General features: G+C 42.8%; 1 protein-coding gene across 4 annotated transcripts in view; it reads right to left on the bottom strand.

The window, feature by feature from the left end:
* hipk2 (homeodomain interacting protein kinase 2) overlaps positions 1 to 17540 on the bottom strand; it is an 89161-nt gene that overhangs the window by 7739 nt on the left and 63882 nt on the right. Inside the window, exons 5-13 of one of the 4 annotated variants that reach the window (XM_042495594.2) lie at positions 16758 to 16844; positions 12506 to 12690; positions 12234 to 12429; positions 9957 to 10182; positions 8114 to 8235; positions 3626 to 3756; positions 2502 to 2684; positions 2040 to 2360; positions 38 to 282 (exon numbers count right to left, since the gene is read on the bottom strand). In XM_042495594.2, coding sequence (XP_042351528.1) covers positions 38 to 282; positions 2040 to 2360; positions 2502 to 2684; positions 3626 to 3756; positions 8114 to 8235; positions 9957 to 10182; positions 12234 to 12429; positions 12506 to 12690; positions 16758 to 16844 — 1696 coding nt within the window. The remainder of the gene's footprint in view (positions 1 to 37; positions 283 to 2039; positions 2361 to 2501; positions 2685 to 3625; positions 3757 to 8113; positions 8236 to 9956; positions 10183 to 12233; positions 12430 to 12505; positions 12691 to 16757; positions 16845 to 17540) is intronic. The other 3 variants (XM_042495595.2, XM_088080050.1, XM_042495596.2) reach the window with 3 other exon arrangements.

Raw genomic sequence — 17540 nt, 5'->3', positions numbered from 1 at the left:
GTTTTTGGTTACGAAAGAGTCTGTGATGGTGCTTCACCTGGCATCAGGCGCTCACACTCATTGGGGACCTCACTGTTCTGGGTTTTGAGAGGGGGAATGATAATGGTGCGTGGGTTCCCATTGTTGTAGTTGTCCAGGATGGTGGTCTTTGTGTCGTAGCTGTTGTTATTGGGGGCTCTGGACTCCACTGTGTAGGGGCTGTTGTTGCTGGAACAGTCGGAGTCGGGTGAATCGTGGACCGTCACGCAACTGATGACATTCTTCCGCTGCTTTGAAGATGAACTGGAAGAAACAGAAGAGGATAGTTAGTTGGAAATCAGTTTCAGTGTCATGGGTAAACTCAGAGCCACGAATATTATGTTACCATAAGGGCTGGCTTATTGGTAAAATGAAAAAAATGCATTTGTATCCTCTGTTTAACTGTACACTGCATGCTGCAGGCAAGTACAGACCCTGACCCATACAACGTGTGTCAACACATACTTCTGAGTTTTTTGCAGTTTGCTAGCTGGCCTTTCTTCTCTCTGTGATTGCTTTCTTTTTGTCTCAGTACAGCTTGTCACAGCACACAGGAGTTAGTTTCAGCACATCTTTTCTCTCATGCTGTCAAATGACTGTACAGTCATAATATTGTCAATATGCCTCTGCTACAGAAATGACCACTGGCCTTGGATGGCCTTGTTGGCATTTAACTACTTCAGATCAAATTACATTTATAGCCTCTCAGTCACAATGACAGTAAAATATAAAATAAAATGGCAGAAAGTTGGCCTCCTAGTGTTGCTGGTAATAGTGAAAATATGTTTCTAATCTGCTAATTTAAAGCGCTCAAAATGAAAGTCAAACTATATGTGGAAGTGTCCTTGGGCAAGATACTGAACCCCAGTTTGAAATGTGCGTGTGAATATTCATCTGGTTAGCAGGTGGTACATTGCATGATAGCCTTACATGTACTGTATATGAATGTGTGTGAATGAGTGAATGGTGCTTGTGTTGTAAAGTGCTTTAAGTCACTAAGAAAAAGCACTATATACTCTACGTGCAGTCCATTAAATGCAGTCCATGTCCCTGGGACAATAAAAAAAAGCACCTGTGACACAGAGACACAGTGTCTGGGTCAATTCTGGGACAGTAGAGGAGTGTCTCAAATCGAATTAAATGTCATTGAATGGGTAAGTAAAAGTAAAAAATGTGAGGTTACACCCCCAGGCAAGAGCTCTACGCTGTGTAACATAAAATCAGTCATAGAGAGAGATTCACATGATGGTGCAAAATCATACTCAAACTGCTGATCTGGCCCAACCAATGCTGAAAGGCAGCATGAGTGACTGAGTGAGAGATAGAAACTGATGGATTAGGGGACCATCAGTAAAGGGATGGTGATGAAAATGATGTACATATGCACAAAAAACAAATTGAACTAAATGTCAAACTAAGAAGCTGTTATGGTGTGAGAATTGGAGTTAAAAATAAAAATTCATCCGGTTTACTGTGATATATGTTCAAAGTGAGTGTATGTAAGTTTACATTGCTGTATGCCAATCAGAAACAGGTTTGTATTTTTGCAGTATAGTTTGCAGTGCTGCATTTATTGATCATTTAGTAATAAACAAGAAACAGTAACTCAACCAATGACAGAAAATAATGAAAACTGACCCGACACCCAGAGTGACCAATTTCTAAAAAATTCAAATATAAGAACTACTAGCAGAACTTCCGTGGCAGACAAGGGATTTTAATAAAACTATATTTGCTGCGAAGAATGAAAAAAGAACTTCAACTTGGGACATTGATTGTCAAGCTTGGGACAGTTAAAAGAAGAAGAAGCAGAATTCAGAGCAGTCCTGGATGCACTGCATTGCCCTTTAGTGATGTAATGTGCTTGTTGTAAAAGTTCATATTGCAATAACAAGCCTGCAATAATTCTACCTCTACAGTAACATGACAAGCACTGCTAATCCCAAAGATCAACAAACTTCTTAGCTTGTATCAACTGAGCTAAACAGAACCTCATTAATCCTCTAAAACCCAGAACTGACCTGTTTTGTTTGTGGTCATCTTCCTCATCTGTGTCGCTGCTGATGGTGATGATGCTGACTGCGGGGCTGGGCGTGTCGGGGATGATGATGGTCTGTCTGGGGACGTGGTGCTGGTGCTGATGGTCGCGGGTGGTGCTGGAAGCCTGCTCTGCCTCGTTAGTCCCCCACCCACCACCCCCACAGCCCTGCGGGGGCGGGCAGTTGGAGGCTGAGCCGTTCTGTAGCACGGCACAACGTGGAGGCGTGTTCTCCTTCACCCGCTTGGAGCGCTGCGGTGACAGCACCGCCTGAGAGGAGGACACCTCATAAGCTGACATGTTCCTTTTAGAAAGACAAAGAAGACGATGTCACACAGGGGGCAAAACACACAGATGCTGAAGTCAATCAAAAGCTTCATCTTTTTTGTGATGTTAGCCGCCAGTAGGATGATAAATCTTATGAGTCACAGGAGTGTTTGTGTACCTGGCAGACATCTGGTGCTGTTTGTTCTTTTTGGAAGAGGAGTTGTTATTAGTTGAGGGCTGCCTCATTACATGTGCCACTCCAACATTGAGGGTCTGGTTGGATGGGAGTGTGACGTGGCCAGCCAACAAGGCTGGCTGCTGCATGATGGGATTATAATGGCTGCCATGAGGATGGGAATTCCTGTAACATAACACAGTTTTATGTCACCACAAAATTCTGAAAAACTCTGGTATAATCAAAGCCAACATTGGTGAAGAAAAAGACAGACAGGAGAAGCTATTTCCCACAGAAGCCAGCGGGTGGCAGCAGCTTACTTTTCTAAAGAGGACCAAAGGACGAGAGGGAACAAGTGAGGGAGAGAGCAAAGAGGGAGGGCAGAGGAGCTGACACCAGCAGCTGTGGAGCGATAGCTCTGCAGAGGAAGTGCGACACTTTCCCGATTGTCTCTCTGAGGACAACAGAGCTGCCACTGGACAGGAGGGGAGGGGAGAGACTGGGAGGTGGGTGTCTGGTCACAGATGGACAGCTCAGAATGGATCCGAGCATACGTGGCCCCAGCAGTCCTTCCGCATACACATTATATACCTGCATCCTCCTTATCTCCGTGCAGATCGCCCTCTCCCATCCATCCATCTATTTATCGAGTCATGGCAGTGACAGGTTATACCAGACATGATGTCTCTGCATGTACACATATCCCATCTCCCAGAGGTGGAGCTGCTCTTAAAAAGCACCAGTGTCCGTGCAGGGACAATGATTCATCGAAGATAAAGGACATGCTGTCATGGAGGTACAGGCTCCTCGGTCAATCAGTCTTATACCATACCATCTTCCTATAGCACATTTTGACCTATAAAAACCATAAAACCACAGCTGGCCTCTAAAATCAATTTATCTGACCTGCCTTACCGACTTGCACCCTATGTTATGTGTATAAACTTGATTTCTCAAAGTGCTTTGTTTTGGAGCTTTAAAGAGGTGCACGTCAACTTGTTAGATTTATTTATCCAGCTAAATCCTTGTTTGAAGAACTCAGGAATGTGTAGGCCACAATATCAAGACATCAATAAAAGGTTAAGAGCGGCTGGGAGAAAAGAGAGAAAGAAAGCAGAGTTGCTCACCTCCAGTTGGCGAGAGGTTGTGTGCTGCTCATGGAGTCGGGGATGACAGTGGCATGCTGGACCGAGGTGTGGGTGAGCTGCTGCCAGGCTGGAGGCAGCAGGATCTGCTGGGTGCCGCTGGGCCAGGCCTGCTGAGGTAGGAGCACACAGAGTAGGGAAAAACAAAGGGGAGGAGAAGACGAAAAAGTGGAAAATAAAAGGACAGGAAGAGAAGATACAGAGAAACAATTAGCTGCCATGTAACAAAGCATCCATATTTTATTCATGTGCTTTATGAAGCCTGTCATGGGATTGAAAAATACCCATGATTGAGTCTTCTAATTTAACCGATTCAAATCCCAATTATTTCATACACACACACACACACACACATGCACGCACACAAACACACATATATTATAATGGTGGATTTCTACTCTAAATACACTCATAAGTCATTAGCATTTTTTCAATGTTTTTTGTCTATTCCAATGGACAAAGAATCTTTGCACAGAAATTCCTCAATAGTAGAAATGACAATAAGTTATCGGACCTTTCTGGAAGAAAAAAAAAAGAAAAAAATGTGAGATTATTTAGTTTTCATGAATTATTAACTAAAATTTAAGTTATAGTTAAAAAAAACATTGCATATATATTTTGTATTTTATTTTTCAACACAAGATGAAAAATATCCTTGAAATATCCTACATTTTTAACTAAGATTTACAATAAGCTGATTGTATCAAAATCACATGTGAACAGTATTTCACTATCCTTTTTCCAGGTGTCCCTCAGATCTGTCATCCATTTCAATGGACGGATATATCTGAAAAAAGAACTATAAGTCTTTCATATATTTTAACAGGTATCTGAAAAAGTAAAAATATACATTAAAAATAAACACTAAAAAAATGTTTAAACACAAATTATGTACTTTAACAATATGATTTATAGACTGAAACACCTTGCGCTTCCTCCTTGCCTCATGGTTGGCCATGTTTGTTAAAAAAAAGGGGGCGCGGCTCTACTGCAGTCCACTTAAGATGATGTGGAACACTGTGATTGGCTTATAGTCATCCCATCAAGTCTGTGCATTTGAGTGAGGTCAAATGACAGTAATCCTGATCTAGACATACTAGAAAAGTTATGTCCATTGGAATGGACAGCGATCTGAACAGGTCAAACATTATAAATGCTTTAACAAAGGGTACTCGTCGAACTTGGCTGATTAGTTGTAGTGTGCTGCGATGAATTACAGCATCTCTTTAAAAACTCCACCAGCATCAAGCAGACATCCATCCACAAAAGAGATAAGACCAGGACTTTATAAAGATGTACAGCAGCTCCGTCCTTTTTCTGCACATAGATGAGTGACTGCATGTGTTAGTGCGATTATGTGTTTGACTTGAGTCAAATATCAACCTATGTTCTAATTAAATCCATGGGCCTATTCAAGCTGCTGTGAAAGAGGCTACTTTGTATTTCTGATGCAGAACAGAAGGACTATCCAGCATATGCCCCAAGATGTGCCAAGATGTGTGTGTGTGCATGCATGCCCCGAGCGTGTTTGTGTTAGTGTGTGTAACCCTAATAGTTTAATGCAGTTCTATTGATTAGCACTTTAATGTCAGGGCTAATGAATTGTTCCTTTAATACCATTTGCACATCTATTTACAACAGCATCAGTATGTGCTGCAGCACGCACACGTTTAAATAGAGGAGGAGAAAGACACAGAGGAGAGGAGAGAAAGGCACCATACAAAATGCAAAGCAGATAATCTGTGCATATGCTACGGTGACTTTATTTTTACCTTTATCTTTTGACTTTATCTTAACTTGTATCTATGTATTCACATATTTGCTTTGCTCTGTCTGTTTCCATTACGTTCTGACACAAAGTAGCTGTTCTCTTCTGTATTCTGGCTGCAGGCTTGTGGAAGTTGAATGTTTTTTTTTTGTCTGAGGCAGGTTGCAAAGTCCAAACCAACCAGCCTGTGGTTGAAGTGCTGCAGGGGGGCATCTGCAGGCCAGCACAGCTGCCTTGTCTGTGCACTGATGACTGACATCTCTAATGGAACATTCTGGAGCTGGAGATGGTCTTTACATCCAAGACCACATCCAAGGCCTTTTATCAACATGCCATTAAGAGACTGTAATACATCCATCCATCTCCCTCTCCTCCTCCTCCTGCTCGCTCTATCTCCATTCCCGGCACTCCACATGCCTCTCTCACTAGGCGTCTGCGTTGTATAACCAGCCTGTCTGCCCTGAAATGCTAACCCAGTTAAGGGGCCGTTTTCTTTTTTTCTCAGTGTATACCATCACTATCAGCGGCCCACCGCCTCCCACCTCGACCTACACTCCCTGGGTGAAAACCCTTTGTCACCTCGGGGCTTTGAAAGCCCCAGCTCTCACTCCCCAATTGTTTCCACATTTTCTGCATTCCTGCTCCAGATAAAGGTCCTGCTGGTTTCCCTGCCTCTCTGCTTAGAGCCTCCTTCACTCTGCCCCCTCACCGCACACCCGGGGAGCTTGGGGCTGAACTTGCATGGGTCCAAAGTGGGCAAAGGGTGCGTGGGTGAAGGCGCAGGTGGAGAGAATGCAACCAAGAGGCAAACAACACCTCAGCCAAGCCTGTGAGACCTCCCACCGTAAAGGAATAAACACATAAACACACACACACACACACACACACACACACACACACACACACACACACACACACACACACACACACACACACACAGTTATTAGGTGTGCTGCTCGCTGGCCTATATAAACCATCTGGTTGCGTTAACTATTGCCTGTCTTTGTTTAACATGTGTACAGACAGAGGTACCTGCAGCGCATGGCAGCAATGTGTGATCCATACTTAACACATCATGTCATTTGCATTTTCCTTAAGCCTTTGAAACCTAAGCAGATTAGTTTGATTTCTTTAAAAAAACATGGGACGCAGGAAATGAGCAATTTAAAGATAAATAACCTAAAAATTAGCAAGAAATTAGGAAAATGTTACAGGAAAATCATCTGAAAATGGCCAAAAAAGAGAAAGTAAAAGACACAAAGTAAAAAAAAAAACACAAGGAAATGACCTGAGAAAAGTGTTTAAAACTTTTAATAATTCTGTACTATGATCTTAAATATATAAATATGATAATTATGATTATATCTTTCTGGACATTTTTGTCCTAGCCTTTCTTAAACATATATCTAAAATTAATACAAAGTTACAAGAAAATTACCTGAAAATTAGCACAAAAAAGGAGGGTCAAAAACAAACATAAAAACAAATGAGGAAATTACCTTAAAGTGCTAAAAATATTATATATTCTGTAACATATTTTAAATATATATTACTAATCATCACTAATATATTTTCTAGACATTTTCCAACTTTTTTGATAATTTTCTAATTTTTTAATTCTTTCTTCCTCTTCCTTTGATTAGATTAATTTTCAGGTTGTTTTCTTGTCACCTTCTACCAAAATTCTGCCTTTTCATTGCCTTTTGCTATGCTTTTGAAGTGAATAAACCATTGTCTATCCAGGTTTCAAAGGGTTAGTTAGACATAGATGTCTTATGTTATTTTGCCTCTGATGGATCCATCATATCCATGGATCTGGTCATGTTGTGAATTCTCTGGTCATGCATCCAAGCTTCCCCCTGACCTCCCAGGATCCTCTGAGGCCTGTAATTTGGAGCGCCTGACTTGGAAGCAGCCCTGGAGCTAATCACCATTTGGTATCTGACAGATTAACCCGCCACTGAAACACAGGCGTGTGCACACACACACAGAATCTTTGCTGCCTGTCTGCCTGCCTACTGCATGATTAACTGGAGATAAGGGAACGCTTCAAACTCCCTGGATTCACAGGGATATTTAAAGCCTTCATGGAAATTTCCATAGGGAAAGAGGTGGTGTGGTGATGGAAGTGGTCTACAGAGTGTGTGTGTGTGTGTGTGTGTGTGTGTGTGTGTGTGTGTGTGTGTGTGTGTGTGTGTGTGTGCGTGCGTGTGTGTAAAGAGACTGATGCATAGTCACTCTCTGTTACTTCCAACAACTGTATATTAGCAGCTAAAGCTCCAGCTCCACTGTGCAGACTCCGGTGAAGGCCTTCTCTGTGTGAAAGGCTCCTGCCTTTGTGTGCATCAGACCGTAGCAGCCTCCAGGAGAGCGGGACAGCGGAGAGAGAGAGAGAGAGCGAGGGGGAGAGAATAAGAGGAGAAAGAGAGAGAGAGGCAGGGAGCAGTGCACAGGAGAGCTTGGCCTGAATGCACTCAGGAAAAAAAAAAAAACAGCTGCCAGCAGGGGCAGGGTCACGAACACTGAGTGATTTCCAGCCTCTATCGATAGATACTATTCTTAGTGAAGGCTTATGAAAAAAAAAAAAAAAAACATGGGATGCAGAGAGCTTTGTTTGAGCAGTTCAAAGTCTGATAGGCAAAGTTATTCTTCAGACCCCCAAAAAACTCTATTAGTCCCTTTCTCTGTGATACTCTTCCTACCTGTGTAAGCAGGCCAGGTTGGATCTGCAGAGGCTGGGCACCAGGGGCCTGCGTCACTATGGGAACAGCATTCTCCATCCGCACAGAGTAACTGGTGTGCTTGGAGGGGGACGCCTGCAGCCCTGTGCACAAATAAATCACACATACCAGAGGATGTAAATAAATAAGTACAGCAACATCGTCACTCATTAACATCACGCTGTCTGCAAAATTCAGAGCGAGAGATCACATAACGCGTTATATGTGCACGCTTATTTATGTGCATTCAACAGATGTCAAAACCCCTCTGCTATGCTCCAATATAGTAACAGTGCTTAGAAAAACAAAAACAGTAGTCATGGCAATAGGATAAAACCAGTTTCTAATAATGGATTTCTTTTAACACTCATTCCATAAAGAGAATAAATAAACAGCCTTAGAGCTCTTCTGCCCTCCCTGTGCAAACACAGAAGAGACAAACAAGGGGTGAATAAGAATTACATATATTAGATATTAAATTTCCTTCCAAATGATTAATTGCATCAAGTTATCATTGAATCGTTTGTATGGTACGATTGACTCTACCTGTGGGGTGCTCGGCTAAAGCTGCAAAACAAAAGAACCAAGGAGTGTCTGTGCACGGTGATAGAACTAATATAGTGCTGCATGTATGGTACCTGATATATGCTGTTTAATTGGGGTTTATTTTTATGTTAAGGCCTGTTCGAGTGCAGGTGCTGGGATTTTATGTTTTGCACTTTTAAGGACTTTTTTAATGCCACTCAGAATGGGACTTAAGACCAATTTTACAGTAAGTAAAATTGAGTCAAAAATGTTATAATAATTACTTAGGGTTAGAGACAATTTTGCCAAAATGTTCATTGTAACATAAACTGGGAAATAAGTTTGCATTTGTTGGGTTTGTTTTGCTGATTTTTTCTTTCTCACTCCGAATGTGGGATTCCACTGTCTTGATTCCCATCATGCCGAGTTTCAAGAAATGTTTGCGTATTCAGCAAGTATCGTATGCATTCATTGTCTTCTACCAGCTTCAGCCGTGCTGCAAAATCTCTTTAAATAGCCAATTTTTGTTGTATCTGCACTTTCCCATGTCGTTTAGGGTAGAGTGACAGCTAGCTAGCAGACAGACAATCCTCTGCTCTGAACATCCTTGCTGTACATGTAGGCATTGTTGGTTTGGTTATCTTGATCCCGGTGACACTGGTGCAAGAGGCAATTCGTAAATGATTTCAAAAAATAGATTTTGTCAGTTATTTTGAGATTCTAAAATGCAACATTAAAAACAGCAATTAATGTAATCTCATTTCATAGCATCTTTAAAATTCTCTAAAATTTGATTTAAGACATTTTAATACAAATTAGGTCTTAGTTTTAAATTAAATTAAATTCAATGCCTTTTAAAGGCCCTGACACACCAAGCCAATGGTTAGCCGTCTCAGCGGGCCCATCAGTGAATTAAATCGCTCTGATGAAAGTTCAGCTCAGCCAAGAGGGAGTGAGGTCCAAATAACCTTGTTATAAACTGGCTTACTGGCATCAAGACAGTCTTCCTGTTTCTGTTTTTGAATGGTGATGACAGTCAACGGCCGCCTGTTGGTATGAAGGGGTATTTTCCTTCCAAGCCGGTTCAGAGTACATGTGCTTGTTGGGAGTCGGTTGCAGTCTTTGTGGTGTGTTTATGTGCAACTTTTAGGCATAGGGGACGTGAGGCTACGCCGCAGGTGGTTTTCATTGCTGCTGCTGATGTCAGTTTGGTGTGTAGTGGCCTTAAGACTTTTTAACAATCCACAGGAACCCTGCTTTTATTCACACTAATATACACTGACTGGTCAGACCTCCTTACCTTGGAAGCCAGGTGGGCAGACAATGAGTGCCTGCTGGAAGGGGTCGGGCCGGGCGGCGCAGAGCTGAGGAGCCCCCGGCTGCAGGGGCATGCTCCTCTGGGCCACAGCTGCCATGGAGGCAGCGGAGGGCTGATAGAGTGCAGATTGGTAGTTTAGTATGGAGACATCAGGACTTGCAAAGGAAAGGGTGGCATTGCTGGTGGAGGAGGGAACCAGGTTGGTGGCCTAAAGGAATGATGGGACCAAAATAAAAATCATGACAGTGGAGGTACTGATGGGAATAACAGGGGAAGTGGAAGTGCTCCGATGAGGGAGGGAGGGTTGAACAGCAGGCATGACAAAAACAGAAAGATATCCTAACAAAACAACACGCACATAAAGATGCAAAACAACACGGAGATCAAGATAAGATGGATGGTTGGGGCATCCATCAATGATGAGAGCCGATGGAAGAATAAGGAAATTGGAGTACTGATTTGAACGTGTCTTAAAATATGCGAATTGTTGATTTGATTAATTAGAGGGAGGGAAAGATGCAATCAATGCTACAATTCTTAGAATAATCAACCATCAATGAGTGAAATGCCACCGGATGCACATTTAGAATGAGATTTTAATAATTTTGTATCAAACTAACAAACAAACCTTTCTTCTTTGCACTATAATAATGTGCTGCTGGTGACAATATACTGAGCATGAATTTATTATGTCTCAGCAAATAATTTAGCAAATTCAACAGCGAAATAAACATCTCCCTTATTATGCAGCTTAAATGACAAGTGTTTAAGTCATGAGGAGATCATATTACAGGACTGTTTAAATGTAAATGCTAGAGAATTATAATGAGCCAATATAATGAGCTGCAGCAAAACTTGACATTTCATGTCACAGCTTCACTATCTAACCTCCAAATCAATATGCCTGACAGGAGTAATATTTCACAGCCAAGAGGCATTCTATGATTATGTAAGCTTAGGTAACTCCAGCACGTCTTGACCATTAATAAGACATGAAGAATACTCAGAGTGCCCGGGAACATCCTAGATACAAACAAATGCTTTTAAGAGACACCGTTTGCTTGGCTCGTAAGTAGTATTTGCTCCACGAGACACTGTCTAATTTTAGCCTTTTCATTAAGCGCACACAGGGGTGGGAGGGAAACACAGAGACAGCTCTTTCATTTTTCATTTGCTCTCTTTAGCGTGTTCGATGAACACCAGGGGAGGGAACATAATCAATACGGCACTGTGGCATTCATCATAAACAAGCACGGAAGCAGCAGAAAAAAAAACAAAAACAAAGATGCATTCCAGCCTTGCAAATGAATCGAGCTGAATAAATCACTAACTTAAGTCTGTCTATATGCCCTGAGAGCTGGGCGCAGAAAAGACAAGCTGAGGGAATGTTAATCCATTTAAATCACAGCAAGATGGGGTTTTTGTCGCATGCTACACAGTGTGAGCTGGCTCGATATAGTTGGTGATAAAGAACTCTGTTTACTAAAGAGAGGGGAGGGGAGGGGGGAGAGAGCGGGAGTTGTAACTAAGCACAATCTGGAAAAACCTTGCAACACGACGCTCGGTGATTCCGGCATAAGCCAAAAGTCAGCAGTTTCGATTCACAGAGCGTACGGGGAACGAAAGCGGTAAAGCACCACAGGCTCAACCCCGGGAAACGGGAGGAAAGAGGAGAAGACAGAGGAGGACAGGAGTGAGAGGAGGGGAAAAAGTGAGAGGAAGCCTGGTAAAGGGATTCTTAAGGCCTGAAAGCCCCAGAATGCAAGGCAAGCAGGAAGTGGGGCTTGTCATGTGTGTAATCAGCACTTTGTGACAATCCCACAGGACCTGGGGCACAGACAGAAATGCAGGCAGACAGATATACATGCAGCAAGGCAGAATGGCAGGCAAGTAAGCATGGAAACGTGCAGACAGACAGGAAGAACGGACACAAGGAAAAAAATAGAACAAAGACAAAAAACAGCCGCTCATGGGCTGCTGAGCTGTTAAACCACTGACAGTTGGGCGTTTAAAACACGATTATTTGGTTAGGACAGCACTTCAATGGGTACATAAAGAAGATAGGTCTTTGGTATTGTTGCTTGAGGGTTTCAGCTCGACTTGTGATACATATAGTTTTACATGACACATATTCCAAACTTGCATCTGTGCTGCTTTCCTTTTTTTTCAATGGGAATGCAGTAAACACTCTGCATACAAGTTCTCTATCAGTGGTTTTTAACTGCAAACTGATGACTGAGATTATTTTTTGAGTCTTACCTGGCTGTGCACAGTGTTCAGCTGGTTGTTGAAGGTCATGGTAAGGTTGGTGGAGGTGCTGGGGGCCACGTGGGTGATAAAGGGCGTCTTGCTCTGGTTGACTGTGTCGTACATGTTGACACGACGCTTACAGATCTCCATGTTTTGGAAGCACGACTTCACACTGCACGGACGGAGAGAGGAAGAAGGAATGGGTCTAATGACAGAAGCAAATGTTATTTTACTGTTTGAAATGATAATTATATAAACATCAACAACAGCTGGGCACGTACTGTGTGCTGTGTGGGAAATCGAGGAGATGCGACATGGTGACAAAAGGGTGGTTGAGCGTTTCGATAGGGGTGATCCTCTTGTCCGCGTCAATGGTCAGCATCTTGGTTAACAAGTCAATGAACTCCCTCCTGTCAGCCTTCTCCGCCAGCATGTCGCTCCCCTCCAGATCTGACGTCATGTTCACCTGGAGGCACGGAAACAGATACACATGCATCTTAGCACAGCTGAATGAGTATTCAAGGTCTCTTATGTTTCTCTTCCACAACTTATTCCCATAGAGAAGCCTATTAATACTCACAAGGCCCCATCAGTTAGGGTGTTAGTGTGAGTGTCACAGGGCCCAGCGATAACCTTGCACCTTAGTGACATTAAAAACATTTGCACTGGTATTTATAGCGCCACTTGAAATATCTCCTGGCGCCTTCGCTGAGATTTTATCTATTCCTGAGATGTGAAAACAAACAAAAAACATGAACCCAATAAATGCTGCCGTTTGCTCATCGTAAAAAAAAAAAAAAAAAAAAACTTTCACAAAGGACACCATTTTGTCAGAGCTTCTCAGAGAGCTGACATGAGATAACTTAACCTAAATATGTTCTGAAGCAATTCTGGGAAGCTTGTTCTTGGAACATCGTGCCGCTTCATCTGTATTAAACATTGCAGCTTAGGTTGTGGATAAATACTGGGCAAAGCTGCAGATTTCTGCAGATTTTTTTTTTTTTTTTTTGCCCAGATGAAAAGCTACATAACTTGCAGGGACTGATTTGTTAAGGAATTAAGGAAGGAGGTTGAGAAATTCCTTTGTTCCTCTGTCTGTCAATATATTAGATCAGATAAATCTGAGTCAAACAGTGAATGTAACCAGTAATGAGTAATATGATGCACTGCATCCACTTTTTGTTGTGCCTGTTGTGATTTGTAGCATTTACTAAATAATGTTGTTTTCAGGTTAAGTGTTGTTTGTATTTTTGTATTTATCTGTATTAATGTGAAACAGTACAGTTGATGTTCTGGGATGAAAGACAAATTTCAGAATCCTTTTTGACAATAAAGCTAAATCAAATCAAATCGAAGTGGGACAAGGTCGTGATGTAGCTAGTCTGGGTTTAAGCAGACAGGCAGATTGTCAAGCAGCTTGGGGACGGAGACAGGGACAGTGGCAACAGACAGGCAGCCTTGTTTATTGTGACTGCCATGCAGAGGTAGCAGGCCTGTTTTTAATAAAGACGCAGCGCTTATCTGTAGGCCTGCTCCAGGGGCTATCAGATGTGCTGCCAGTCAACACTACAAATCTGATTCAATTCTCTTTCTCTATGCAGGTTATTCAGGCTCTGCAACCATCCCCTCTCTGCTTGCCACCTCCACTGGCTGTGATAAAGGAATAATCTGCAGAATGAGGTGAGAAATAATCACATCGTCCTCTGCTAGTGGAAGAGATGACTTTGGGAAAGTGTACACAGTTAAGGTGCACATGCATAGCAGGTGGGAACTGGCTGAGGTGTGCCAATAATAATCAGACTGGATAAGAAGAAGCCCGAAGAGGAAAATGAATTTTCCTATCAGACTTTATATTAAGATATGTGAATTTACAGGGTAGATACTTTCATTTTCTTTTAATATCACCAAAAAGCAGCATTTGACATTTTCTAATTATTAATTAAAACTAAAAAAATGTGAAGACAAGGAGCTGCAGCTAACATGGTCAGCCTTGCGTGCCTTGCATGTCAACGCCTGTTTATGGAGCCACATCTGTGCCGTGGGGAGCACTGACATGCCACTCTGGAGTAAGGGCAGGGACAGCAGATGTCGAGCAGTGAGACAGATCAGGCTACGCCTCAGGAGATGTGGAGCTGGGCATGCAGGATGCGGGCCAGTCTTCTGCACAGCACTACGGCAGATTTACTCATAAACTTTATTTCTCAGTGAGAAGTAGAAGAGAAGGGAAAGAGCATTCCTAAGTGCATGTAATAAAAGAAAGATAAGGTGAAGGCCATGCAGCTCCTTCTGCTGTGGCTTCACTCCTAACAACAGACATATTGAAGGACAGCAGATCAAAGTGAATCCATTTTTCGAGCGGGGCCTTCCTCCCATCTACATCGGCCTCAAGCGGGGTCTTGAATTTGCTTTAAGTCGCTCTCTGATTTACTCAAATTAGATATACTTGTGACTAAAGCCTGCCTGCATTTCCCACGACTGAGAGGAGGTTCATTATCTCGCCCTGGCACCCAGCCTCTCTGTCTTTCAGGGCCTTCAGCTACATCATCCATTATACACGCAGAGACAGATGTCCACAATGCTGACTTGTTTATACGGTCAGGGTGGTGAGATGGGGCAAAATAGGCAGTTTTCTCCCACATTAAGCTTGTGCAGCTCTGCCGTGTCTCTCCTGTGTTTTTGTAGTAAGCCAGCTGCAGCAGCAGCGAGAGGGAGATGGGACGCAGAGCTTGAAGCGTAGGAGACAGAGATGACCCAAGGGATATCATACCAGTGCAGGTTGGTTTCATTAAACTCTGTGCTGCATGTGTGTGTGTGTGTGTGTGTGTGTGTGTGTGTGTGTGTGTGTGTGTGTGTGTGTGTGTGTGTGTGTGTACGCGTGTGTGTGTGCGTGCGTGTGTACGCGTGTGTGTGTGTGCGTGCGTGTGTGTGTGTGTGTGTGTGTGTGTGTGTGTATGTGTGTGCACTTGCTAACTCTAAACTCAACAAGCCAAGGCAGTGATACTATCTTGTCCCAGCCAACAGCATGTTATTCCAGACAGGCCTGACAGCGGCCCTGGGCGCTACTGGACAACCATAATTGTCTCCATCACTTAAGTCACTACCTGTGCTACGTATCCACATGGACAGAAGCTGCTGCTGGTTGTGCACCAGGATGACCATATTCTAAAAGAAGTAATTTACCTGCTTAAAGGTCCCATATAATGCTCATTTTCAGGTTCATACTTTATACTTTAATGTTCAAAAAACTCATTTTTCTCACACTGTTTGCCTGGATACACCCGGATTCACCCTCTGAAATGTTCTGTTTTAGCACTTGTCTCTAAAAGACTCCTCCTGACTTTGCCAAATCTGCTCTGACTGGACAGTGTTTCCAGGTCTTCTACATCTACACTTTCAGCATCTCTGCAATATTATTGCAGCCGGGGTAATGACTGTAACATTGTGAATTGCTTGCCTTTGTGTTTATATATAGCCCCTTCACCTGCCTTATACTAAAAAAGAAATGGAAATCTGATTTACAATATGGGACCTGTAACTCTTTACTCATTATCAGAGGCATAATCGAGGTGCATGATGACAAGAGTCACAGATTATTACAGCTGTGGGAAAAAAAAAAAACATTGTAATTTTCCATCACTGCTGCCATATCTGCCAGCACAACCAGTATTTGGCCAAGCGAGGGTGAACAAAACAACACTCACTATCTTCTCTCTGTCAGGCACGTCCTATCAAAATGTCATGGCTGCATGTGAACTTTCCCACCGATCAGAGATGAATTCACTGAGTCATAGAGGACAGTGACGTGAGACGTTGCTTTATCATATAGAGGTCTGCTTTATAAGTCCTGGGGTTATATAAGAGCTTCTAAACAAACAGAAACCTGCAGGTGACAGGCAGGGCTGCAGGAAGGACAGGGGCTAGCTGTGCAGACACAATACGGTGCAGGTCCCACTGAGCTGCTCTGAAAATACAGCAGGGAGCTTCTGGAATGTGTTCATGTGTGTGTTGAGAAGAAAAGGGGGGAGAGAGTAAAACATTTTGTACCCTCGACATGGTTACATGCACTATAGACATACAAAGTGAAGACATAGCCACAACACTCCCTGTAGCTTAAATAAGAAAGCAAACTGTACATATCAAACACGTTAACCAGCTTAACCACATGTTCGGCTCAAATGTCTGCCTGTAACTTATTAGATGGCGGTTAAGCAAAATGAAGAGCAGAAGCAGAGTTGAGGAGGGGTTTCAGTGAACAGCTGCTTTCATTTCACTCTCTATATAGACGCACAGTAACACACATCGCATCTGGAGATCAGGCCTTGGCAGGATAAATATTTTAAAGGGTTTTCAAATATTTGATAGATAATTCACGGGGATGTGATGGATCAAACTGGCCCCGGATTGGACTGGACCCATTGGTGGAAGCTTCAAATGCGAAACAGGTGGATGTGATTCAGGCAAAAGACAGAGCAAAAGCAAACAGTGCATGTATTGTGAGATTTGCGGGGAAAGAGTCATGCCGGAACAGCATACCTGCGCCATATCATCCAAGCAGTTGAAGATGTACTTGCGAGCCTCCTTGGACTTGATCCCTGTTTCACCCTCATGGTCCTCTGGAGTCTGTGGGAGACAAGAAGCAGATGTTCCTCTCAAATCCCATCACACTTCCCCTCTGGAAAGTCACTATTTACATTTGGCTCATTACAGCCTCTTGTTGTTGATGTGCAGCAGGACTCGGCTTGCCCTCTGAGCAACCCTCGGGTAGCACACAAACACTCATCTAACAGCCAGGCAAGACGGGGGAGACTGCATGTGGAGGCATACACTGTATCACCATGACAATATGCAAAATAGAAACCACACCGTGCACACATGTGAAGTGTCCAAAAATACATGGACAAGTATAAACATATGTGATCATTCTTTTTCAGAGGATTTTAAAAATGTACATTAAACTAATCTGTGTTGACTATAGAAACCTCCTGACTCAACACATGATATTTTTTAATTACAGTCAGCAAAGCAATGCAGCTGCTTTTACATGGAAACACATGGCAAGGTCAAATAAAAGCTGAGCAATCACTCTTCAGAGTGGAAAAAAAGTAGTCACGATGCCTTGACTTTTGATTTTCCAAATACCAAAGACACTCATGAGAGGTTACAGCAGCGGTGTCAAGTGCAAGCTAATAATCTGTCTCTGTGTACTCGCTACAATGCTGCCGTCAACCCTTATCTTCAGGACCTCAGAAACCCCCTTATTTGACAACAATGTAATTCCAAAAAGCTCACCCAATTGGTGTTGCGTTGCCGACTGTT

Source organism: Plectropomus leopardus, chromosome 7, assembly GCF_026936395.1.
Source record: "Plectropomus leopardus strain MGB_pleo_1.0 chromosome 7, ASM2693639v1, whole genome shotgun sequence".
In the NCBI taxonomy this organism is placed as follows: Eukaryota; Metazoa; Chordata; class Actinopteri; order Perciformes; family Serranidae; genus Plectropomus; species Plectropomus leopardus.
The sequence above is the reverse complement of the archived record's forward strand: the minus strand, read 5'-3'. Positions and strand labels throughout refer to the sequence as shown.